Source organism: Microcaecilia unicolor, chromosome 5, assembly GCF_901765095.1.
Source record: "Microcaecilia unicolor chromosome 5, aMicUni1.1, whole genome shotgun sequence".
Classification (NCBI taxonomy): Eukaryota; Metazoa; Chordata; class Amphibia; order Gymnophiona; family Siphonopidae; genus Microcaecilia; species Microcaecilia unicolor.
In genome coordinates, this window is record NC_044035.1 from 19,193,606 (window position 1) to 19,219,799 (window position 26,194).

Genomic DNA, 26,194 nt, shown 5'->3' on the forward strand with positions numbered 1-26,194 from the left:
CCAGTTTAAAGTTAACCAGCTATCTCCAAATATTGCCTTAGCTGGCTAAGTTTAAACCGTCCAAAAATTAATCGGATAGTCAACGCCGGTCACCGGAAACGACCCAGCATTGAGTTGACTGCCGACTGCGGGAGTTAGTTGGGCTTCCTCCTGTGGTCTGAATATCATCCCCATTGGCTTTTAGCTTAGTCCGCTAGTCTATAGGTAAATATTGATGCACTAGATCCAAAAAGCCACGAATTGGCAACATTGAAGGTTAGTTCACTTGTCCGTAAGACCATCCAACAGCTAGTGGTGGATAAGGGGCCTCTAGGCCTGTCTCTTTCTGCTGAGTCATTACTCACTCTCTGGTTATCTCCCTCCCTCCCTGAGGTGCTAATTGCAGCAGGCTTAGGCTACCTTACTGGCCCAGGTTCTGTCACTCTTGTGGAGCAAGTGTACACACAGCAAGCGTCTCTGGTGCACCACATAACCTTGTCTTTAAGCCGACATGTCTCTTAATCCTGTTACAGATCCTCTACAAAAGCAGCTGGGAGAAGCAAAAGGAGAAAGGATTTGAGCTTCGTCTTGACGCACTGTCCATCCTGACAGCCAAGGCAAAGAGGGATCTGGCAAGTGATGTAAGTACAAAGATGCGCATGTGGACAGCTCATTCTGGTATGGATGAGACAGCCACCTACATATGAATCGAGAATTGCTTGGCTGCTACTAGTCTGATGTGAGGGCTTGATGTCATTCATGTGCTATAAGTTTAGTCTTCCGTATAAGCCATGTCACAGCTATTACTAAATGTTTCAAGATACTGGCATTCAAACTCTTCAAGCTTTAATGGGAGGAGAGTTTCATAGAAATCTGGCCTCAAGTTTTCAAGACGCTAATGAGAAATACACAGCCAGCTCTGAGGTGGACACAAGATGGCCATTATTTAAGCATGTCCTGGGCTCAAGCAATGGGGAGTGCTTTGCTTTTAAGGATCAACAAACAGAGAAAACGATGGCCGATAAAGACCATATAGCCTATGCATTCTGCCCATCCATGTCATCTAATGTCCCTTCCTCTCCCTTAGAGATCCTATGTTCTTGTCCCAAGCCTTCTTGAATTGGGATACAGACTTCGTCTCCACCACTTCCACCCAGGGAACACTCCGCACATTACTACCCTTTCCGTAAAGAAGTATTTCCTTCAGTTAGTCCCGAGTCCGTCCCCTTTCACCTTCTTCCTAAGCCCCCTCATTCCAGAACTTCCTTTCAGTTGAAAGACGCTCGCCTCCTGTGCATTTATACTGCGTAGGTATTTATACTTAAACGATTTTTATTAACGTTTCACATGTAATAACGTTACATACTTGCATGGGCCAAACTTTACAAACAGTCCATGCTACAACATTCCAATTACTGCAATAACCATCAACTGACAACTTTTGACAACTTTTCTCCCTCCTCCCTTCCCCGTAACTCCCTCCCCCCCCCCCCCCCGTGCTCTGCTATTGTTATTATTGGCAGATAGGCATATTATGTGACCCCGACAGCAGTGGCGTTCCTGGGGGGGCTGGCACCCGGGGCGGATCGCCAATGCGCCCCGCCCCCCCGGGTGCAGCGCCCCCCCGATGCAGCGTGGACACCCCCCCCCGGCAAAAGGACACCCCTGCGAAGGAACCCCTCCCCCCACCGGGTGCACGCTGCTGGGGGGGGGGGTGCCGCACGCGCCTGTCCTCCGTTGTTCCATGCTTCTTCTCTGCCCCGGAACAGAACCTGTTCCGGGGCAGAGAAGAAGCATGGAACAACAGAGGACAGGCTCGCGCGGCACCCCCCCAGTGGCGTGCACCCGGGGCGGACCGCCACTGCCCGACAGACCTTTCCTACATCAACTTATCATCCAATTCTTCTTATATGAGCATTTTAACACTGTTAACATCGAGTTAGTTGGGGAGTTACTCGTCCCCCCCCCCCCCCGTCCTTGCAGTCAATTCAGATACCGGTCAATGACATCTGATATGTAGGCTCTCCCCTCATGCGCTCTTACCATACTTCATCCATACACACTGACTATCCTAAGACATTCAAAACTTGACTCCGCGCCCGTGGGGAAATTTTGTTCAAGTAAGCCCCCCCCCCCCCAGATTTTAATGAACCGTTGTCGCCTCTTCGGGGCGTTCCGGGCATCACGCATTTCCCATAACATAAGTTAGTGACACTTGTTCCTCCAGTACCAATACGAGGGGCCCCTATCTGATACCCAATTATTGAGAATACATTTACTACTACTACTACTTAACATTTCTAGAGCGCTACTAGGGTTACGCAGCGCTGTACAAATTAATAACTAAGGACGGTCCCTGCTCAGAAGAGCTTACAATCTAGAGGTATTTAAATGCCTCTATCATATCTCCCGCCTTTCTTCCACATATTGAGATCTTTAAGTCTGTCCCCAAATGCTTTATGACAAAGACCAATGACCCTTTTAGTAGCCGCCCTCTGGGCCGACTCCATCCTGTTTATATCTTTTTGAAGGTGCGGTCTCCTGAATTGTACGCCGTCCTCTAAATGACGTCTCACCAGAGGCTTATACGGAAACACTATCACCTCTTCCCCCCCCCCACCCCCGTTGGCCATTCCTCTCCCTAGGCACCCAAGCATCCTTCTGGCTTTTGCCTTCGCCTTTCCTACCTGTTCGGCCCCTTTATGATCATCAGATATGAACACACCCAAGTCCTTCTTTCATGCACAAACGTACTTCATTCCTTATACCGTACTGAAATCTGTCTCTGGGTAAATAGCTGCCTAATACTGTCTTGTTCATCTAGACTAGACCCCTCACAGATCTTATTACATTAGGACAGGTGTATTCAGGTTGCTAAATGTGGTACAGCATATTCAAGTGGAAACTTTTGAGTCTGGGAACATTGAGTGCCAAAGAAGGGGTTTGAGAGCAGGGAGGGGCAAAGGGAGATTACTTTCCTATAACAGAGGGCGAGAGCAGAACAAGCAGCAGACGAAATAAGCCTGCTGGAAGTGTACTGGTCTCCTGTTAGTGCAGTGGTGTGCAATAGCCCTGTTAGGTTAGTAACTTTCTAGACTGTATCGGAGATCTACATAAGGTTTAGGGCAAGGGGGAGAAGGTAGTGGGGGAAGTAGCAACCCCCCCCCCCCCCCCCCCCCGTTTTGAAGAGGTATTTTTGTTGTCTACTGATCATTTGAAAGTCTGTAATGTTCTTCCCCCTTCCCCCTCTTCTTCATCTGCCTAGATAAAGTACCGAGAGAGGTATGAGAAGGGGAAGGGGCAGTTGATCGGGGTGAAAGGTGCAGAGGGAGACTCTCGGATGGCACACTCGCTGCAGATGTCAAAGCTGCAAAGCGACCTGGAGTACAAGAAGAGGTCGGAGGCCACGAAGACGCAGTGTCATCTCTCCATGGACATGATGGACATGGTCCATGCCAAGAAGGCTCAGAGTTTGGCCACCGACCTGGGATACAAGATCCGCCTGCACCGTTACAGTGCTCTGCCCACCGACATGAAAGTGGAGTGGGCAAAGAGGGCCTACGGTCTGCAAAGTGATGTGAGTTGAGGTGTTTGTACTTTATCCTGTCTTTGTTCGGTGGCAGTTTCCTTTCAAGGTGCAAAAGTGACTCCGCAGACGAAATGCACACTTAATTTTAAGCTGCTTTACAGGGACGTGCGAATACAACTGAGCTGCACTTATTTGGAACATCTTAAAACAAAGAAATTACGTTCCATAACCGCTCAAAGTATTCAAGAAATCCAAATTTGTGACACGACATGCCACAGAATAGTTTTTCTAACAAGCCCTCTGATTTGCAGTCCACCAAAAAACGTGTGACAAGTGGAACATGCAATTGTGGAAGTGAAAATAGCCACTAGGAAGTTTATAAATCTCCCAGGCCTCCCTTGGCCTGGGGAAAATTGAGAAAATTGACGGGTAAAGCTTTGTCAGCTTCATAACTTTGCACTTGTTGTATTTAGCTGCCAGAGAAGTCACTGGACTTGACCATTTGCTCTTCTAACATTTGTGTGTGGAATATCAATAGAAATCAAACAAAATAAAACATGGAAAAGAAAATAAGATGATACCTTTTTTATTGGACATAACTTAATACATTTCTTGATTAGCTTTCGAAGGTTGCCCTTCTTCCTCAGATCGGAAATAAGCAAATGTGCTAGCTGACAGTGCATATAAGTGAAAACATTCAAGCATTACTATGACAGTCTGACAGGGTGGGAGGAGGGGGGTGGGTAGGAAGTATGCATGGGGACATCAAAGCATATCATTGATATTCTAACAGGATGGGTGTGGATAGGTGAGGGGTGGGGTGATCAACAGAGACATACAGCTTTATGGTTTATAATGGGCTAGGAACCCCAGATCCTTGTTAAGTCCTTTCTGTTGGGTGTTAAAATATTCAATCATTCTGACTTCAAAGGTCTTACGTTCTTGTATGGTTTTAAAGTTACCTTTCAGGATTCTCACTGTGAAGTCACTGGTACAGTGTCCTGGTCCTGTAAAATGTTGACCAACAATGTTTTCACTTATATACACTGTCAGCTAGCACATTTGCTTATTTCCGATCTGAGGAAGAAGGGCAACCTTCGAAAGCTAATCAAGAAATGTATTAAGTTATGTCCAATAGAAAAGGTATCATCTTATTTTCTTTTCCATGTTTTATTTTGTTTGATTTCTATTGATAATCTTTAAGAGTGGACTAACACGGCTACCACACCTCTCTATTTAACATGTAGAACCCCAAAGAGTAGCAACATTCCATGTAGAATCCCAAAGAGTACCAAGATTCCATGTAGAACCCCAAAGAGTAGCAACATTCCAAGTAGAATCTCAAAGACTAGCAAGATTCCATGTAGAATCCCAAAGAGTAGCAACATTCCATGTAGAACCCCAAAGAGTAGCAACATTCCAAGTAGAATCTCAAAGACTAGCAAGATTCCATGTAGAATCCCAAAGAGTAGCAAGATTCCATGTAGAAGAAGGGCAACCTTCGAAAGCTAATCAAGAAATGTATTAAGTTATGTCCAATAAAAAAGGTATCATCTTATTTTCTTTTCCATGTTTTATTTTGTTTGATTTCTATTGATAACCTTAAGAGTGGACTAACACGGCTACCACACTCCTCTACTTGTGTGGAATATAAAATTATAGGAATGGAACAGGATAGGGCAACTCTATAAGAAGCTGCCCAGCTTTAAGTTGGCAGAAACATGTGTAAATGGAGATATTCTAGTCACTCAGATTTGCACTCGCCATGAAGTGATGGTGCTGCGTCCTTATTTGCCAGTGGGTGTACACATGGGCTGAGCTCATAAATACACACGTAAACGATAGTATTCTATAATTTACACGTGTTCTGGCCAAACGTCTAGCCACGGTATTTATACCAGCTATAAGGCCTCTGTTTATGTTCTTACCTTAAGCCTTCCTGTTATAGAATTACCCTCTTAACATGACGTTTGGAAAAGTGAAGCCTGTCAGCATTATGGGGCGCAAAGAACGATACGAGGGGGGGAGGGAGAGAGGAGACTAAGCTTCAGTGGCATCTTCACTTCATACTCGGTGCCACGGGCTAGATAATAATTACTCGTCTGTCCAGCGGGCAGACCTGCAGGTTTTCTAGTACCAGTGCATTTTGTCTAGCTAAAAAGGTGCCGGTACTCAAATACCAGGCCACCCTTCAGGGGTGGGGTGATCATTGAGGGACTCACCCCACAATAGCCAGGACCCCTGCAAACAGTCATAGAATCTATGACAAGGCAGAATTTGTATGCAGAACCTGAGCTCTTTCATTAAAATACGAGAACCGTGGGTCAAGTTTAGCAGACAGTGGAAAAGGTGCCGGTACTCAGTACCCCCAAGTACCCCCTCAAAAAAAGCCCTGTCTAGTACTTTTTGTTAATAGCATGAACACTGAAAGAGTTGAGGTTTGGTTCTGTGACTGGGGCTGTAGTACTTGATGTAGTACCTCGGTACTCACATTCTTATCCTACTTAAAGGGCCATCATATTTCCTACAGCTCAAATTGAAAATCAGATGCCATTTTTGTGTTCTAATCATTAATCCAGAATTTGAAGAATAATCAAAAGGCAGGTATCAGGTGAAATCTGAAGAATTCAACAGTGATCATATGGTGATTGGAGGTGGGGAGACTTCTGATGTGACGGGCAAGTCTATAACTGGACGTCTGCGGTTATGTGTGCCTCTATATGCGTACGGTAGCATTAGGGCCAAGCTCTGTAAGTGGCACCTAAACATCGGCACCCAAAATTTTTACGTGATCCTATAAGGAGTATGTATCCTTTATAGAATCGCGCTTAGGGCGTAACCATGCCTAACGGGAGGCACCTGCTATGAGCAGACCTAATTGCAGGCACCTATAGTTAGGCACAGTTCTATATGTACGCATGTAAAAAGTGGGAACGCCCCAGAATGCTCCAGAAATGCCCCTAGCCACGCCCCCAAATATTTACGTACAGGTCATTATAGAATACAATATGTGCATAAATCCTAATTAGGACCAATTAGTGCAGATAATTGGCTGTTATCACCCAATTATCAGTGCTGATTAGCTCATTAATCAGTTAAGTTATGCGCGTCAATTGGGTGCGCGCCTAGTTTAACGTGCATAACTCACCACGTTATATATAGAATCTGAGCCTTAGTGTGTAACTGCAAGGGGTGTACATGTGGACGGAGCATGGGAAGGGTGTGGGTGTATGTCCAATTACACATGTCTAATTTACAGAATATGATAAGTTATGCTTGATGCATGGCACACTTAGGCATGGCAATAAAACACAAACCCTTGCAGCCACATAAACAAAAATCAAACACAGCGAGGGTGACAAAATGATTGAACAGCAGGCATTGTAGCTTTATTTACAACATCCGAGACTCGACACAAGTCGTGTTTCAGCCAAAAATGGCCTTCCTCAGGAGTCTAAAAACAAATATATATATACAAAAATGAATCAATAAAAACATACATAAATAAATACGGAGAGATCTTGACACAGAATAAATAAAAGTCAAAATGGAACATGGCCATAACATATGTTTATTTAGATTTTGCTCACACCTTTTTCAGTAGTAGCTCAAGGTGAGTTACATTCAGGTACACTGGCTATTTCCCTGTCCCAGGAGGGCTCACAATCTAAGTTTGTACCTGAGGCAATGGAGGGTTAAGTGACTTGCCCAAGATCACAAGGAGCAGCAGTGGGATTTGAACTAGGCACCTCTGGATTGCAAGACCAGTCCTTTAACCACTAGGCCACTCCTCCACCCCAAAGAATCTTGTTACTCTTTGGGGTTCTACATGGAATGTTGCTACACTTTGAAATTCTGAATTGGAATCTTGTTATTCTTTAGAATTCTAGAATCTTTATTTATTTAGCTTTTGCTCACACCTTTTTCAGTAGTAGCTCAAGGTGAGTTACATTCAGTTACTCTGGATAGTTCTCCGTCCCAGGAGGGCTCACAATCTAAGTTTGTACTTGAGGCAATAGAGGGTTAAGTGACTTGCCCAAGATCACAAGGAGCAGCAGTGGGATTTGAACCGGCCACCTCTGGATTGCAAGACCAGTGCTCTAACCACTAGGCCACTCCATGTTATAATACAGTATTGGATGTATGGAATTCCTAGCTAGGCATGTCCATTTACTCATGCCATTCACCTGCTGTAAATGGTCTTGCCAACTCGAGTTAACACTAGTATTCTATAACGTAATCTTGGTAATGGAAATAATACAAGTGGTTCATGTAGCATTGTTTAGTATAATTGATGCTCAGGAGACCTTTAATGATATTTTCAATTGTTTTTTTTTTCTTTCAGAACCAATATAAGGCGGATCTGAAGTGGATGAAGGGAGTGGGATGGATTGCAGCTGGGTCGTTGAATGTGGAGCAGGCTAAGAAGGCAGGCGAGCTCATTAGTGAGGTGAGTTTGATCGATGGCTGGTGGTAGAAATGATTGCATGATGGTTAGAAAGCTCCTTTCTGAATTTAAACTAATGTCTACTGGAAAGGTCCAGGAGGGATAGCTAGGAGAGAATCCGCTGCATACGTAGATGTACAGGCAGTGGTGTGCTGGAGCAGGCTCTCACAGGCTCGCAAGAGCCGGTTGTTAAGATTTTAAGAATTTTGGGAGCCGGTTGTTAAAGTATGGCCCTCCGTGGCTACTTTAACAACTGGTTCCCAAAATGTGGGCTTGGGCCCCCTGCTGAATTCTCTTTTACTTTGCTGGTGGGGATGCTAAGCCCTGCCAGCCAAGTAAATAGACTACTGCTGCTCTCTGCTCCTTGTTTCCAGCTCTGGGCAGCAGGCTGGGACTTCTTGAGCATGTGAGAGAAGTTCTAGCATGCTGCTCAGAGCAAGACATTGGGAGTGGTGGCTGCCAGCAAAGGTATGCCTAGCATGCCCGCACGAAGGGAGGGAGGAGAGAGAGGCAAGTGTTGCTCGCTCTCTCCCCCCCCCCCCCCCCCCCCCCCCCACTGGCCACCCCTGGCCCTTCCAACTGCAGAGCTGGCTACATCCGGAGAAAGAGCCTGTTGTTAAAAATTTACCAGCACACCCCTGTGCACGATATACACGTATTCTCAATATGCCGTAAAGAATTAGACAGAAAGGAAAAGTAAACTGCTTCATGGAGCCCCCCCCCCTCCCCTCTATCATTTGCAATGAAGAGACACAGGTGGGCTGGAAAGCCATTGTTATGAGACCTCGTGCACACAGATGAGACAGGTAAATAGATATAGTACATGGTACACTATGAAAAGGGGAAGCCATCTTTCAAAATTATACATAGGTAAACATCTGTTACATCAGGACTTCTCAACTCAGTCCTCAGGACACACCAAGCCAGTCTGGGGTTCAAGAGATCCATAATGAATATGCATGGAGTAAATTTGCATGCCCTGCCTCCATTGTATGCTAATCTATCTCGTGCATATTCGTTGTGGTTATCCTGAAAACTTTGACTAGCTTGACCTGGGTTGAGAATCCTCGTTTTCCATGCATGAAAAGGCTGTTTGAAGATTCTTCTCCACCCCACCCCCTCCCCACCAGCGGGATGTCAATAGGGCTCAAACCATGTGAGTTCACATTTTCCGGAGCATACCAAAGTCACAAAATTTCCTGTCCTTGTGGCATGTGGAGACAAACAAAAGCAGATCAGTCAGTAATTCCAATCAATCTTTATTAATAGGGTAAACAGCTCAAAAAATACCCTGTGTTTCGCCCAAAGGGACTTCGTCAGGGGCTCTAAAACAATAAATAATAAAATTATAATCATGTATATAAAGCAAAAAGAACCAGAATACCATGACTAATACAGATAAAATCACATAATAAATGTTTGTATATAAAAGATACAGCAGATAAAAAATAGAAGTGTAACAAGTATCAGTAATAGCAAATACAATATATATAAAAATAATCAAAGAATATGTAAGAACAGAAAAAAATCATATGTTAAAAAGTATATACCCTAGTTGCCACCAATTGTAGCTACAGGGCTATATGCTCAGTGTTTTTTTTCTTTTTGTCCTGTAGCTACATTTGGTGGCAACTAGGGTATATACTTTTTAACATGCAGAATCCCAAAGAGTAGAAAGATTCCGGAATCCCAAAGACTACTACTACTTATCATTTCTGTAGCGCTAGTAGACTTATGCAGCGCTGTTCATTGGACATGAAGAGACAGTCCCTGCCTGACAGAGCTTACAATCTAATCAGGACAAACAGGACAAATAAGGGGTAAGGACAAAGGGTAGCAAGATTCCGGAATCCCAAATCTACTATTACTACTACTTATCATTTCTATAGTGCTACTAGATGTATGCAACGCTGTACACTGAACATGAAGAGACAGTCCCTGCTCAACAGAGCTTACAATCTGATCAAGACAGACAAACAGGACAAATAAGGGATAAGGACAAAGAGTAGCAAGATTCTGGAATCCCAAAGAGTAGCAAGATTCCACGCAGAATCCCAACAGTAGCAAGATTCCGGAATCCCAAAGAGTAGCAAGATTCCACGCAGAATCCCAACAGTAGCAAGATTCCGGAATCCCAAAGAGTTAGCAAGATTCCACGCAGAATCCCAACAGTAGCAAGATTCCGGAATCCCAAAGAGTAGAAGATTCCGGAATCCCAAATCTACTATTACTACTACTTATCATTTCTATAGCGCTACTAGATGTAAGCAATGCTGTACACTGAACATGAAGAGACAGTCCCTGCTCAACAGAGCTTACAATCTGATCAAGACAGACAAACAGGACAAATAAGGGATAAGGACAAAGAGTAGCAAGATTCCACGCAGAATCCCAACAGTAGCAAGATTCCGGAATCCCAAAGAGTAGCAAGATTCCGCGCAGAATCCCAACAGTAGCAAGATTCCGGAATCCCAAAGAGTAGCAAGATTCCGGAATCCTAAATCTACTATTACTACTACTTATCATTTCTATAGCGCTACTAGATGTATGCAGCGCTTTACACTGAACATGAAGAGACAGTCCCTGCTCAACAGAGCTTACAATCTGATCAAGACAGACAAACAGGACAAATAAGGGATAAGGACAAAGAGTAGCAAGATTCTGGAATCCCAAAGAGTAGCAAGATTCCACGCAGAATCCCAACAGTAGCAAGATTCCGGAATCCCAAAGAGTAGCAAGATTCCACGCAGAATCCCAACAGTAGCAAGATTCCGGAATCCCAAAGAGTAGCAAGATTCCCGAATCCCAAATCTACTATTACTACTACTTATCATTTCTATAGCGCTACTAGATGTATGCAACGCTGTACACTGAACATGAAGAGACAGTCCCTGCTCAACAGAGCTTACAATCTGATCAAGACAGACAAACAGGACAAATAAAGGATAAGGACAAAGAGTAGCAAGATTCCGGAATCCCAAAGAGTAGCAAGATTCCATGCAGAATCCCAACAGTAGCAAGATTCCGGAATCCCAAAGAGTAGCAAGATTCCACGCAGAATCCCAACAGTAGCAAGATTCCGGAATCCCAAAGAGTTAGCAAGATTCCACGCAGAATCCCAACAGTAGCAAGATTCCGGAATCCCAAATCTACTATTACTACTACTTATCATTTCTATAGCGCTACTAGATATAAGCAATGCTGTACACTGAACATGAAGAGACAGTCCCTGCTCAACAGAGCTTACAATCTGATCAAGACAGACAAACAGGACAAATAAGGGATAAGGACAAAGAGTAGCAAGATTCCACGCAGAATCCCAACAGTAGCAAGATTCCGGAATCCCAAAGAGTAGCAAGATTCCACGCAGAATCCCAACAGTAGCAAGATTCCGGAATCCCAAAGAGTAGCAAGATTCCGCGCAGAATCCCAACAGTAGCAAGATTCCGGAATCCCAAAGAGTAGCAAGATTCCGGAATCCTAAATCTACTATTACTACTACTTATCATTTCTATAGCGCTACTAGATGTATGCAACGTTGTACACTGAACATGAAGAGACAGTCCCTGCTCAACAGAGCTTACAATCTAATCAAGACAGACAGACCAGACAAATAAGGGATAAGGGAATTACTATTGTGTCTCATATATTATCTGCTTTTCTGGCCTGCTGGCTCCAAATACTGCCCTTAAGTGCACACTCTTTCCATGCACTGCTGTTGATTTTTAGGTGCCTTCACAGCCCTTTTAATAACTTTGATATGTACCATGCAAGAGTGACAGATGCTGGTGCCACCTTTATAAACCACCCGACTGCCACCACCATGGCAGAAAGTGCCAGGCAGTTGAAAAGGACTGGCACTGCCTTCTGCAGCCTTGCCTGGGGACAGATGCTGGGTTGACAGCTGCAGGAACACCTGGCTATTTAAATGAATCGATCGTGTGACTTGAGTCTTGGATATATTTGAATAATTTCTATTTACTGCATCTTAGGGGAGGATTACTGTACGCTTTGTGAACACTCAATTAAAATTCACCCTTCTTCTGAACAATACCATCAGGAAAAGCAGTAGAGAATTTCCTGCCACGTTGGGTTAGGCAAAATCCGTAAAGTTGTATAAACAAAAACAGACAAATGAACAAAAAAAATAAGAAAATGAAAGCAATCATTATGGCTTTGAAACAATTTCAGGATATTAAATGGAGTGCATGTTTTAGGTCTCACGAGGTTTTGTATAATTGTGAGCTATGGGGAATTGCAGGGGGGGGGTCTCCTGAGTTCTCTTCGGCAACAGTTGCAGGGGTTATGGCAAAAATGAAGCCGAGATTAATCCGAAAGGACAGAGGACACAAAGAGGGAACAAAAGTATCTCCAATAATTATGTTCACAAATTCACTGTAATCTCAAGCCACCTACCATTCTCTCCCCCCCTCCCCTCTCCCTTTCAACCGGCATGAAAGAACAGTGCAAATTTCTCTCCTTTGATCTGTTTCTCTCTCTCTTCAACAGCGGACCTACCGTCAGCATCCCCACGCTTTGAAGTACACCAGTATTAAAGACACTCCTGAGATGATCCAGGCTAAAATTAGCTATAACCAAGCACTGGATGTAAGTTCTAATATAGAGACTTTATCATTAGGGGAACGGTGTCGCCTTTGATCATCTTGATTGCGGTACACATATGAAGCTGTTCCCGGGGAGTCTAGGAATGTGTATCTTTTGGTGACTTGCATATGGTTATAGTTAATGAAATGATGGTGAGCCCTATTTTTCAAGTTCCCTTAGAAATCTTCTTGCCAAAGGCCAACCTGGTGGCTGAAGTGGTACAACTGTGCGTAACCTTGCAGATAATAACTGGGTTCAATTCCCAGGCCAGCTAGGGTCAAGGATGGCACAGAGAGAGTACTAGCCCCTTGGTGTGGGAGAGGGAGGCCCAGATATCAGATAACAGCAACACCTAGTGGCCAGACTTAGGAACCATAGTAGCCAGGCTCTGGAGCAAATCGCGATCCATGACCCCCTAAGGTCAAGGGCCACGCTAAGAGGGGGTGGGAAGCACGGAGTGTTAGAAAGAAAAATCCCAAGCACCTTGAGGTACCGTCCTTGACCCTACTAGCTGGCCTGGGAATTGAACCTAGTTATTATAGTCTGACAAAAGCCCATTTAAATTGTGCTGGATGCACAAAGGAGCAGGAGGAGGCCACGAAAAATGTCTGTTCTGGCAACGTTTGTGAGAACAGGGTCATAGCGTCTTATTCTCGTATTTCCCTCCATTTCATTTGTTTAGGAAACTTTTCAAATCTTTTTTTTTATTTAAGACATTTCTGGCATGTTATAGAGGATTTTAGGCATTATTTTCAAGCGATTGTAATTCTCCACGGTTTGTAATGGATTTCTTAACTTGTAATCCGCACAGAACCTTCTTGAGCTAGCTGCGGACTATAAGAAGAAATGTAATGTAAAGGGAAAGGGCCTGAGACCTGATCACCACCCATTGACCTAGCGGTAAAGTCTGACGCATTAATCGGGCGGTAATGGTCCAAATGCGTTCAATGCCGATTCCTGCCCCGGTCAGCGTCGTGCAAAGGAAACTTTCTGGTGCGCTTAGTGGATGTGCGTAAGAAATGAAGTTACCACCTGGGCCATGCGGCAGCCAGGCGGTAGTTCAAAATTGACACGCGTATGCGCCTACGCGGCTTAGTAAAAGGGCCCCAGAATAACTTAGGCAAGACATCGGTATACTGATTTTTAGCTGAGTTTTTGCTGAGTAGGCTCCCAGCACTCATCCTCGGGCCAACTAAGTGTGTGTGTGTGTGGGGGGGGGGGGGGGGGGAGGACGACCCAGTTGAAGAATTCCTCCCTTGGATATTTTAATATTTTACTATTGCTACGCTGTTAATGGAGTGTGAGTTTTATCTCAACCTATATCCATTGTATAATCGTCTTGGGTGAATCTCTGCAGAATAAATAAATAAATAATGTGGGATTTGGTCTTGTTTTTCCTGATTTTCAGAGGAAATACAAGGAGGAAGGGGAGGACCTGAAGCATCATTACACCGCGACCACGGACCTCCCTGAGATCTTGCAGGCCAAACTGAATGCTTCAAACATCAGTGAGGTAAAACCTACCACAGCTACCATATTCCTTAATCTCTGTTTGGAAGGAATATTATGAAACTCAATTTTCCAGACTAAAATGCTTTCCCAGAGGAAGGAAACTATGGCGCTAAAATATATTTTAAAACATCTGTTGCCTAAATCTTGGCTTATGAAGGAGCTGGCCCTCTCACGGCAGCTCTTTGATAGGTTCAGGGAGGGATAGGAACCTTTGCCCTGAAGTCCTACAGAAAAAAAAATCCCTTTTAATAAGAATATTTGTTATTTTTCTTCTTCCAAATTATGGAGCCCTTTTACGAAGCGGCGGTAAGCCCAACGCAGGCTTAACAATCGCTAAAAGGAAGTAGCTCCCTCCCCCAGCACGCACTATTTCGGCGCAGCATAAACTTATTGAATCGCTGGAACTCCACATGTGACCAGATAGAGCTCCAAACAGCGCAAGTCCGATCGACTATCACTGCGTTGTGGTCTACTACTACTACTACTACTACTATTTAGCATTTCTATAGCGCTACAAGGCATACGCAGCGCTGCACAAACATAGAAGAAAGACAGTCCCTGCTCAAAGAGCTTACAATCTAATAGACAAAAAAATAAAGTAAGCAAATCAAATCAATTAATGTGTACAGGAAGGAGGAGAGGAGAGTAGGTGGAGGCGAGTGGTTACAAGTCAAAAGCAATGTTAAAGAGGTGGGCTTTCAGTCTAGATTTAAAGGTGGCCAAGGATGGGGCAAGACGTAGGGGCTCAGGAAGTTTATTCCAGGCATACGGTGCAGCGAGACAGAAGGCGCGAAGTCTGGAGTTGGCAGTAGTGGAGAAGGGAACAGATAAGAAGGATTTATCCATGGAGCGGAGTGCACGGGAAGGGGTGTAGGGAAGGACGAGTGTGGAGAGATACTGGGGAGCAGCAGAGTGAGTACATTTATAGGTTAGTAGAAGAAGTTTGAACAGGATGCGAAAACGGATAGGGAGCCAGTGAAGCGACTTGAGGAGAGGGGTAGTATGAGTAAAGTGACCCTGGCAGAAGACGAGACGGGCAGCAGAGTTTTGAACTGACTGGAGAGGGGAGAGGTGACTAAGTGGGAGGCCAGCAAGAAGCAGATTGCAGTAGTCTAAACGAGAGGTGACAAGGGTGTGGATGAGGGTTTGGTAGAGTGCTCGGAAAGAAAGGGGCGGATTTTACGGATGTTGTAAAGAAAGAAACGACAGGTCTTGGCGATCTGCTGGATATGAGCAGAGAAGGAGAGAGAAGAGTCAAAGATGACCCCAAGGTTTCGAGCTGAGGAGACAGGGAGAATGAGAGAGCCATGAACAGAAATAGAAAATGGGGGGAGTGGGGAGGTGGGTTTGGGGGGAAAAGTGAGAAGCTCGGTCAATTAGTTTATGCGACATAACAGATATACTAACTCCTGAAGCAGGCACTGGATTACCGAAACACGATTTCATGTTGAGTCTTATTGAGTCTTTTTTTTGGACAATAAATTTGCATCTGTTTTGAATCTGTGGGTTTGGTTCTTCCAGTGGATGACCATTGGTCCTTCCCTACTCCCTTCATTTTGGTTTTGCCTTTATAGGGAACCTGCCTTTTTGTTTTTTCCATTCCCCCCTGCACCCTCCTTCCAGTTGCTCCCTTGTAGAATAGCTCTAAGCTTATGAGCGTGAAAAGACGTGTACCCATGGGTGCCTAGTTATAGAACTGCCCTTGACGTGACTCTTCCAAGATCATGAGGAGCACGGGGCGGAAATGGGATTTGCGCTCTGGCTTCTCAGTCTGCTGTTCTAACCATGAGGCCCCCTCTTCACTCTAGAGTCATAACATATATCAGTAGCAGAAATGTGATTTGAACCCAGCCTTTCTGCTTCTTAGGCCGTTCTTTTAAAATATCCTCTCTGGAGTCTCTATGTAAACAACGCTTATAATAACAAAGAACGTGAAATGATTTCAAGCCACGTATCCAGACGGTCAGGGTGCTGTCTTCTAATTCCATTCAATTTTTCCCAAACAGATCCGTTACAAAGAATCATGGATGAAGACGAAGGATGCTGGCTATAAGCTCAGACTGGATGCCATTCCTTTCCAAGCTGCAAAGGCATCCAGCGAGGTCACCAGCGATGTACGTTCTTTCTTCTACAAGCTGATACTAGCTCTCCTGGCCCTGTTATCACACGGGCCCCTCGTTCCCACAAATTGTGTCAGCTGTGTTTCCCAAGCCTGTTCTGAAGACCTGACCCGCCCAAGTCAGCTGGGTTTTCAATATATTTTAAATTCAGTTTATTAACTGACAACACGACATTTTTATAAGAGAGGAGACCAACGAAGTTTTTGATTTAACAACGATTGTGTGCAAATTTTCATCAGTGTATAATATTAACATAGTAACATAGTAACATAGTAACATAGTAGATGACGGCAGAAAAAGACCTGCATGGTCCATCCAGTCTGCCCAAAAAGATAAACTCATATGTGTATACCTTACCTTGATTTGTACCTGCCTTTTTCAGGGCACAGACCGTACAAGTCTGCCCAGAAGTATTTCCCGCCTCCCAACCACCAGTCCCGCCTCCCATCACCGGCTCTGGCACAGACCGTATAAGTCTGCCCTCCACTATCCTCGCCTCCCAACTACCAACCTCTCTTCCCCCACCTGCTCCGCCACCCAATTTTGGCTAAGCTTCTGAGGATCCATTCCTACTGCACAGGATTCCTTTATGCACATCCCACGCATGTTTGAATTCCGTTACCATTTTCATCTCCACCACCTCTCGCGGGAGGGCATTCCAAGCATCCACTACCCTCGCCGTGAAAAAATACTTCCTGACATCTTTTTTGAGTCTGCCCCCCTTCAATCTCATTTCAAAAAAAAGATGTCAGGAAGTATTTTTTCACGGAAAGGGTGGTGGATGCTTGGAATGCCCTCCCGCGGGAGGTGGTGGAGATGAAAACGGTAACGGAATTCAAACATGCGTGGGATGTGCATAAAGGAATCCTGTGCAGCAGGAATGGATCCTCAGAAGCTTAGCCGAAATTGGGTGGCGGAGCAGGTGGGGGAAGAGAGGTTGTATTACACTGCAACATCTGGGATCGATCAAGACCCCTGAGGCAGGCCTTAGGGCCGAAACACCGCCGTGTCGGGTCGTTTTTTAGAAACCCAATAAAGTTTTTTTTTTGTTTCCTCCTTGGTTTCTCCTCACTTCTTTTTGTTTCAAGTCTCACGGTACCGTGAGATTTTTTACCTCCTTTTTTTGTTTATTTTTTTTCAATATATTCACAATGAATACGCATGAAATGTCTGCTAATATCAGGTCTCCAGAAGTAGGTAGATTTCTCTCATGAGCATTCATTGTGAATATCCTGAAAACCCAACTGGCTGTGACATCCCCAGGGCAGATTTAGGAAGCTCTGAATTAAAGGCCTGTTAATTGTTCTGAGAACAAGGAAAGATGTCGGAAGTGTTATGATCTTTCTCATACTTTGCCCTCCCCAGTTGCACTGATATTTTACTAATGCCGTTGGGGAGAGAAACTGGTAAGATACATTATAGGGCAAGCACATTGGGGGCAGAGGCGTAACTGGGTGGGTTGCCAGGGGAGGGGCCGTTCCCCCAAACGGACTACGCTTCTGATTAGGGGTGCAAGTCTGTGCCGTGGACACTTTCCTTCACAGTGAGGATGGGCAGCTAGATTTTTTGCTTGTGTCATCCTGGTCTCGGCACACAGTTCAGGCACCAGATAGCTTGTCGTGGGTCAGGGGCAACCCTGAGACCAGGACCACAAAGAAAAAAAGGGGGGGAGGGGAACCATCACCAAAAAAAATCCTTCTTTCAAAAGCAGTGCTGCTTTTCCTAGTCACACACACTGAGCTTGGGTGCAGGCCAGGGCCAGATAAAGACCCAGAAGGCCGTAGGGTATTGAGCTGGGGCTTCATTTCACTTTACTCTCCCAGTCTAGGAGTTACTCTCACCAAAGAAAAGACAGGCAGACCTCCCTGTCTGTCCACACTCTCCTCCAAAGGAGTACCTCTCTGGGCTACCACCTTTGGGTTCGAACAGCTCCTCATGGTTTCCGCTCCCAGGCTTGGGTTCCCTATTTCCCACCTGTAGCACTTCTCCACTTCACAGTTAATGCTAGAATTTGCAAAAACCACCTTTTTGGTCAGCCTTGGTTTTTTGAACCCATCTAGGACTTCCCCCTTTCCTCAAGGGTCTTGGTTGGGGGATACAGGGAACCAAAGACCTCGTGCACTCCCCGTCAACATTATTTATAAACTCTAACATCCTCCACTTTCATTCAACAGCCAGAAGCATTTTTCCTCTGCTACTTACTCAGGAACCCACAACCTTGAGCTGGATGCTTTACCATCCACAACATCAGAACCCTTTCCTCAGCAGCTCTGGAGAGTTCTACATTGTGCCACTCAGTAATTCTCATTATAATGGGGGGGGGGGGGGGGAGGGGGCAGTGGCGTAACGAGGGCGGCTGCCACCTGGGCCGGTTCACCGCTGTGCACCCCCCCCCCCTGGGTGCAGCATGACACCCCCCTTGGCGCATCACCCAAGCCCCCCCCCCCCGAGTGCATTCTTGCCTGCCATGTGCACGCCGCTGGGGGGATGTCGGTTCCGCTGATTCCTTGCTCCCTCTGCCCCGGAACAGGAAGTAACCTGTTCCGGGACAGCGGGAGCAAGGAACCAGCGGAGCCAACACCCCCCCCCCCCCCCCCAGCGGCGTACACCCGGGGCAGACCGCCCCCAACGCCCTACCCTTGCTACGCCACTGGAGGGGGGTTACACTTGGCAACATCTTTAGCACTTTATCTCTTTAGAGTTGATAGATGAAGGCACAGAGGACATATTGGCTATTGAAGATCAGGAATCCTTTGTATTATTTCTCTTCCCCCCTCCCCTCTTATCTAGGGTTACCATGGACATGTCCTCCTTTTCATGGGACTGTTGGGGGTCTGGACATTTTATTTTTCCAGCCAGCCTGTTTGTCCGGGTTTCTGGGCTGGCGCGCTGGCAGGTTGATGGATGGATGGGCTGGCCCTTTTCATTCTCTCTCTCCCCCCCCCCCACCCCCCACCCACCCAGAGCCTACCGTAGTGCACACTGGAGGTCTAGTGGCTTCTTTGGGCAGGAAAGAACTTTGCGGAAGTCTTGCGAGGCCACTGCTTGGTTGCCATTTTCAAGAAGCGGTGGCAGCGGAGAGGTCAGTGGCAGTGGGCAGCAAAGAGTGGGATTCTTTCCTGCCCCGAAGAGGCCACTAGACTACCAGGGCTTCAAGGTAGGCCTGGGAGTGGAGGGGAGGGAGAGAAGGGGACAAGCTGCACGTGGATGGGAGGGGAGAGGAGATGGGGACATGCTGTACATGGATGGGAGGGAAGGGAAGGGAAAAGGGGGGAAATGCAGCACACGGATAGAAGGGGATGGAGAGCAGAGGGGGACATGCTGCTCATGGATGGGAGGGAAAAGAAAGGGAAACATGCTGGTCATGGATGTTTGCTTTTTTGGAAATGTACATCTTTTCTAATTTTGTATCTACACTATGGAAGAAAATGCATTTCAGTTAGTTTTACCAGTATTTTCACTGCTGATAGAATCTGACTTTCTTGGGGGATCAAGGTGACTGTGCGGCTGGGGCAGGCAAGGCAGCATTTTATTTTTTTGTCTCCATAAATATGGTGACCATAGGTGAGGCTCATTAGTACAAAGAAGTGAGACCAGTGGTGTAGCTACGTGGGGCCACGGGGGCCTGGGCCCCCGTAGATTTGGCCCTGGACCCCCCTGCTGACGACCCTCTCAACCCCCCCTCCCGCCTCCAACCCGCCATCGCCGTCGCCTACATTTGCTGGCGGGGGACCCCAACCCCCGCCAGCCGAGGTCCTCTTCTTCCGGCGCAAGGCTTCGTTCTGTTTCTGACGTCTTGCAGAACGAAGCCTTGCGCCGGAAGAAGAGGACCTCGGCTGGTGGGGGTTGGGGTCCCCCGCCAGCAAAGGTAGGCGACGGCGGGTTGGCAGCCGGAGGGGGGGGTCGAGAGGGTCGTCGGCGGGGGGGAGGGGGTCAAAGTTGCTGTTGGTGGTGGCGGGGGGGGGGGGGTTGGCAATGGCGGGGGGGGGGGGGGGGGGGGTCGGCGGCGCCGGGGGGACGACGACTAAAATGTGCCCTTCACCTCGGGCTCTGGACCCCCCTCCCGCCGAAGTCTGGCTACGCCCCTGAGTGAAACTATGTGCTAACGCGGGTAGATTTGAAAAATGCCTCGTTGAAAGTGCTGGTACTGTGAGGAATTCTCCATTCTGAAAGCAGAGTTACAGAAAGGAGATAAAAATGTGTCCCCTCAGCAGTGGATGTAATAAAAGTGACGTAGATGGGCCCCTCTCACATTAAAAAAAAAAAAAAGACCTTTGTGCAAACACATTTTCTTGCACGATAGCGATCTACGTATGAAGAAAAACGACTCCCAGCATACTTAATTTGCATGAGGTGTTTTTTTTTTTGTTTGACTCGTCCACAGTTCCTCAATAAGATTCTTAAATGCATTGTCTTAACCCTTCAATGTCGGTATGATTTGTCTCTCTCCAGCTTAAGTACAAGGAAGCGTATGAGAAAATGAAAGGGAAGGTGATTGGCTCTCGTAGCTTGGAAGATGACATTAACATCGCTCACTCGGTCCATGCAAGCTTGCTGCACAGTGATGTAAGTAGATTTCAAGGGGTGGGTGGAATTATCCTGACACTGGGAGAGCTAGGAAATAATATAAGAAACCCGAAACAAACAAGCAAACCCCAGATGCTGAGTACAAAATTCAACAGCGTGAAAATATAGTTACAAAAAAAATTCAGCTCAATATACATGATCGATGACCAGGAAAATAGGCGTTGAAAAGAAATGGAATCTATTCATTGCGTTCTGACTCGCAGGGCAATAAGGATTTTGCTAGTTAGGTTTGACATTATTCATTAATATTCCTGCCTGCTAGTTCGTGGCTCATTTTCAAAGCACATAAGACTTACAAAGTTACGTACGTTACTATGGGGCTCATTTTCAAAAGTGTCATAAAGCACCATTGTTATTTTCGAAACCTGTTTTGCAGACGTCTATCTATGCATTTTGTCTGCAGTGCATCCAGATCACAAGGGTTCGTGCCGGGGGTGTTTCAAAGGTGGGATTAGGGCGCGCCTAACACTTGGATGTCTTACAGCTACAATGGAACAAAACCAAAACATCAAGGGTGAAATCTTAAATGTTTTGGTCTAGACCTGTTTTTTTCTAACGAATTAGACACAAAAACGTGCACTAAATGACCAGAAGAACACTGGAGGGATTCAGGGATGAACCCCTTACTCCCCCAGTGGTCATTGACCCCCTCCCACCCCTCAAAAATGTGAATAAAAATAGTTCTCACCAGCTTCAGTGACAGCATCAGATGTTATAGCCAGGTCCATTAGAGAAGCCTGCAGGTCCCTGTAGTAGTCTAGTGGTGGGTGCAGTGCAGTACGGACATGTGGTCCTAGGCCCATACCTCCTCCTACCTGTTACACTTGTGGTAGAAATTTTGAGCCCTCCAAAACTCAGCAGAAGCCCATTGTACCCACATATACAGTGGTGGAAATAAGTATTTGATCCCTTGCTGATTTTGTAAGTTTGCCCACTGACAAAGACATGAGCAGCCCATAATTGAAGGGTAGGTTATTGGTAACAGTGAGAGATAGCACATCACAAATTAAATCCGGAAAATCACATTGTGGAAAGTATATGAATTTATTTGCATTCTGCAGAGGGAAATAAGTATTTAATCCCTCTGGCAAACAAGACCTAATACTTGGTGGCAAAACCCTTGTTGGCAAGCACAGTGGTCAGACGTCTTCTGTAGTTGATGATGAGGTTTGCACACATGTCAGGAGGAATTTTGGTCCACTCCTCTTTGCAGATCATCTCTAAATCATTAAGAGTTCTGGGCTGTCGCTTGGCAACTCGCAGCTTCAGCTCCCTCCATAAGTTTTCAATGGGATTAAGGTCTGGTGACTGGCTAGGCCACTCCATGACCCTAATGTGCTTCTTCCTGAGCCACTCCTTTGTTGCCTTGGCTGTATGTTTTGGGTCATTGTCGTGCTGGAAGACCCAGCCACGACCCATTTTTAAGGCCCTGGCAGAGGGAAGGAGGTTGTCACTCAGAATTGTACGGTACATGGCCCCATCCATTCTCCCATTGATGCGGTGAAGTAGTCCTGTGCCCTTAGCAGAGAAACACCCCCAAAACATAACATTTCCACCTCCATGCTTGACAATGGGGACGGTGTTCTTTGGGTCATAGGCAGCATTTCTCTTCCTCCAAACACGGCGAGTTGAGTTCATGCCAAAGAGCTCAATTTTTGTCTCATCTGACCACAGCACCTTCTCCCAATCACTCTCGGCATCATCCAGGTGTTCACTGGCAAACTTCAGACGGGCCGTCACATGTGCCTTCCGGAGCAGGGGGACCTTGCGGGCACTGCAGGATTGCAATCCGTTATGTCGTAATGTGTTACCAATGGTTTTCGTGGTGACAGTGGTCCCAGCTGCCTTGAGATCATTGACAAGTTCCCCCCTTGTAGTTGTAGGCTGATTTCTAACCTTCCTCATGATCAAGGATACCCCACGAGGTGAGATTTTGCGTGGAGCCACAGATCTTTGTCGATTGACAGTCATTTTGTACTTCTTCCATTTTCTTACTATGGCACCAACAGTTGTCTCCTTCTCGCCCAGCGTCTTACTGATGGTTTTGTAGCCCATTCCAGCCTTGTGCAGGTGTATGATCTTGTCCCTGACATCCTTAGACAGCTCCTTGCTCTTGGCCATTTTGTAGAGGTTAGAGTCTGACTGATTCACTGAGTCTGTGGACAGGTGTCTTTCATACAGGTGACCATTGCCGACAGCTGTCTGTCATGCAGGTAACGAGTTGATTTGGAGCATCTACCTGGTCTGTAGGGGCCAGATCTCTTACTGGTTGGTGGGGGATCAAATACTTATTTCCCTCTGCAGAATGCAAATAAATTCATATACTTTCCACAATGTGATTTTCCGGATTTAATTTGTGATGTGCTATCTCTCACTGTTACCAATAACCTACCCTTCAATTATGGGCTGCTCATGTCTTTGTCAGTGGGCAAACTTACAAAATCAGCAAGGGATCAAATACTTATTTCCACCACTGTAGGTGCCTCCTTCACCCCTAAGGGCTATTGTAATGGTGTACATTTGGGGGCAGTGGGTTTTGGGTGTGTTTTGGAGGGCTCAGCAGACAAGAAAAAGGAGCAATGGTGAAATGAGTACCTGGGAGAATTTTTATGAAGTCCATGGCAGTGCCCTCTAGGGTGCCCTATTGCTTTCCTGGGATTTCTGGGGGGACCATTCTGCTAAATATGCTGGCCCCCCTCTTGTATCGATATTTTGTATTTTGTATGATTTTTCCCAAATACGGCCTAAAATGATAAACGCACAAAGCACAAAAGCTTGTTTGAACCGGTATTTAAAAAATAGACGTTTTTTTTTTTTTAAAATAGGTATATGTCCTATTCAGATTTGGTATGTTTAGCGCAAGATGTCCAGAGTCGGACTTATACGCACTTATCGAAAATGCCTCTCCACGTAACTTTATAAGCCTGTGTGCTTTGAAAATGAGCACCTTCGTTTTTAATGTCCCAGCTGCTTCCTCCTGGATCTCTACTTTATATCCCCTTCCAGCCTACTTGGCAGAATATATTTATTGCTGTGATGGTCTTCAGCTGGGACCGTGCACCATAGCTGTCAGCAGTGGTGTAGCGGGGCTGGTGGTTGGGAGGAGGGGATAGTGCTGGGCAGACTTATACGGTCTGTTCCCTGAAAAAGACAGGTACAAATGAGTTTATCTTGTTGGGCAGACTGGATGGACCGTGCGGGTCTTTTTCTGCCGTCATCTACTATGTTACTATGTTACGTGGGGCCACGGGGGCCTGGGCCCCCGTAGATTTGGCTCTGGACTCCCTAGCTGACGACCCTCTTGACCCTCCTCCTGCCGCCAAACTGCCATCGCCTACATTTGCTGGCGGGGGACCCCAACCCCTGCCAGCCGAGGTCCTCTTCTTCCGGCGCAAGGCTTCGTTCTGTTTCTGTGAGTCTGACGTACTGCACATAAGTGCAGGACGTCAGACTCACAGAAACAGAACGAAGCCTTGCGCCGGAAGAAGAAGACCTCGGCTGGCAGGGGTTGGGGTCCTCCGCCAGCAAAGGTAGCCAACAGCGACGGCGGGAGAGGATTGGCGATGGGAGGGGGGGGGGGTCGAGAGGGTTGTCGGCGGGGGAGGGGTCAAAGTTGGTGGAGGTGGCGGCGACAGGGGGGGTCAGCAATGGCGGGGGGGTGTCGGCGGCACCAGGGGGGGGGGCTAAAATGTGCCCCCTCACCTCGGGCTCTGGACCCCCCTCCCGCCGAAGTCTGGCTACGCCCCTGGCTGTCAGGGCCAGTTAATGCAGCTACTAGGCATCATCGTTACACTGTGACTGGAAGTCCCTCACTGTAGGGGCTATGAGTATGGCTTCCCAACCCCGGCCAGGCTGGAGAGTGGGAGAACGGAAGATCTAAGTCAAAAATCAAATCTAGGTCTCTTTACATCAGCTGAGTGAGAGACTTAGACCAGCCTGACAATTTATTCTTAAACTTGTTCTCCAAAATGATTAAATACAACACAAGACAAACTCTCCCACAGGCTCACTAACTATAGAAAGGCTAGAGAAAACTTTTCTTTCGGCCAAAGAATGACAGTGAACTGTTTTTTTGCCTTTAGTTGCAATACAGGAAAGGCTTTGAGAAGTCCAAGACACAGTTTCGCCTGCCGCTTGATATGGTGAATCTGGTCCACGCCAAGAATGCCCAATCCTTGGTCAGTGACCAGGATTACAGGAAGCTGCTACACCATTACACCTCCCTGTCAGATGACATCAGGATGCTGTCGGCAAAGAGAGCGTACGAACTGCAGAGTGAGGTAAATACACTGAAGTGGCCATGAATATACACCAGGTGTTATACCTGGGTAGATTTGAGGGGCTCGGGGGACTGGGTGGCAAAACAAGCTGCAGCCGTACGGGGTGAGGCCAGATTCTTCATACACGCAGCTGATGATCCTGCCCCCTTGAACATGACTTCCTGTTCCAGGGCACAGCTGGCGGCATGTGTCTGGAGAGTCCGGTCCCGCGTGGCTGCGGCTTGTTTTGCCACTGCTGCTGCTCATCTAGAGAAGAAGCAGCAGTGGCAGGGAGCCTGAAATGGAGCTGGAAACTACAGAGGAGCCCCTCCCCCCCCCCCACCCCAGGGCTGCTCCAGGTAAAGGTGAATAGTGGAAAAAAATGTGTGATGTGGGGGGAGGGGGGTTGAGGCAGTAGAGACCTGTGTGGCTGGGAAAGGTGAAGTCCTGTGTGGTCAGGGAAGGTGGACAGGGGCGTAGCCAGACTTTGGCGGGAGGGGGATCCAGAGCCTGAGGTGAGGGGGCACATTTTAGGCCCCCCCCCCAGCGCCGCCAACAACTTTGACATCTCCCTGCCAACAACCCTCTTGACACCCCCCTCCTGACTTGCCCAGAGTCACAAGGAGCTGCAGTGGGAATCGAACCCAGTTACCCCAGAATCTAAATCCACTGCACTAACCACTAGGCTACTCCTCCACTAGCAACATTCCATGTAGAATCTCAAATAGGGAAATGGGACTTGATATACCACCTTTCTGAGGTTTTTGCAACTGCTTTACATATATTCAGGTACTTATTTTGTACCAGGGGCAATGGAGGGTTAAGTGACTTGCCCAGAGTCACAAGGAGCTGCAGTGGGAATCGAACTCAGTTCCCCAGGATCAAAGTCCACTGCACTAGCCACCAGGCTACTCCTCCACTAGCAACATTCCATGTAGAAGCCTGCCCTTGCAGATCAGCAATGCGGCCGCACAGGCTTCTGTTTATGTGAGTCTGACGTCCTGCAGGACATCGTGCAGGACGTCAGACTCACAGAGACAGAAGCCTGCGCGGCCGTGTTGCTGATCTGCAAGGGCAGGCTTCTACATGGAATGTTGTTAGTGGAATAGCAACATTCCATGTAGAATCTCAAATAGTAGCAACAGAATCTCAAACA

At 46.6% G+C, this 26,194-nt stretch overlaps 1 protein-coding gene across 1 annotated transcript in view; it reads left to right on the forward strand.

Moving 5' to 3' along the window:
- NRAP (nebulin related anchoring protein) overlaps positions 1-26,194 on the forward strand; it is a 130,785-nt gene that overhangs the window by 71,009 nt on the left and 33,582 nt on the right. The window contains exons 23-30 of the mRNA XM_030202711.1: positions 513-620; positions 3,245-3,556; positions 7,854-7,958; positions 12,465-12,563; positions 13,969-14,073; positions 16,079-16,186; positions 20,645-20,758; positions 24,862-25,059. Coding sequence (XP_030058571.1) covers positions 513-620; positions 3,245-3,556; positions 7,854-7,958; positions 12,465-12,563; positions 13,969-14,073; positions 16,079-16,186; positions 20,645-20,758; positions 24,862-25,059 — 1,149 coding nt within the window. The remainder of the gene's footprint in view (positions 1-512; positions 621-3,244; positions 3,557-7,853; positions 7,959-12,464; positions 12,564-13,968; positions 14,074-16,078; positions 16,187-20,644; positions 20,759-24,861; positions 25,060-26,194) is intronic.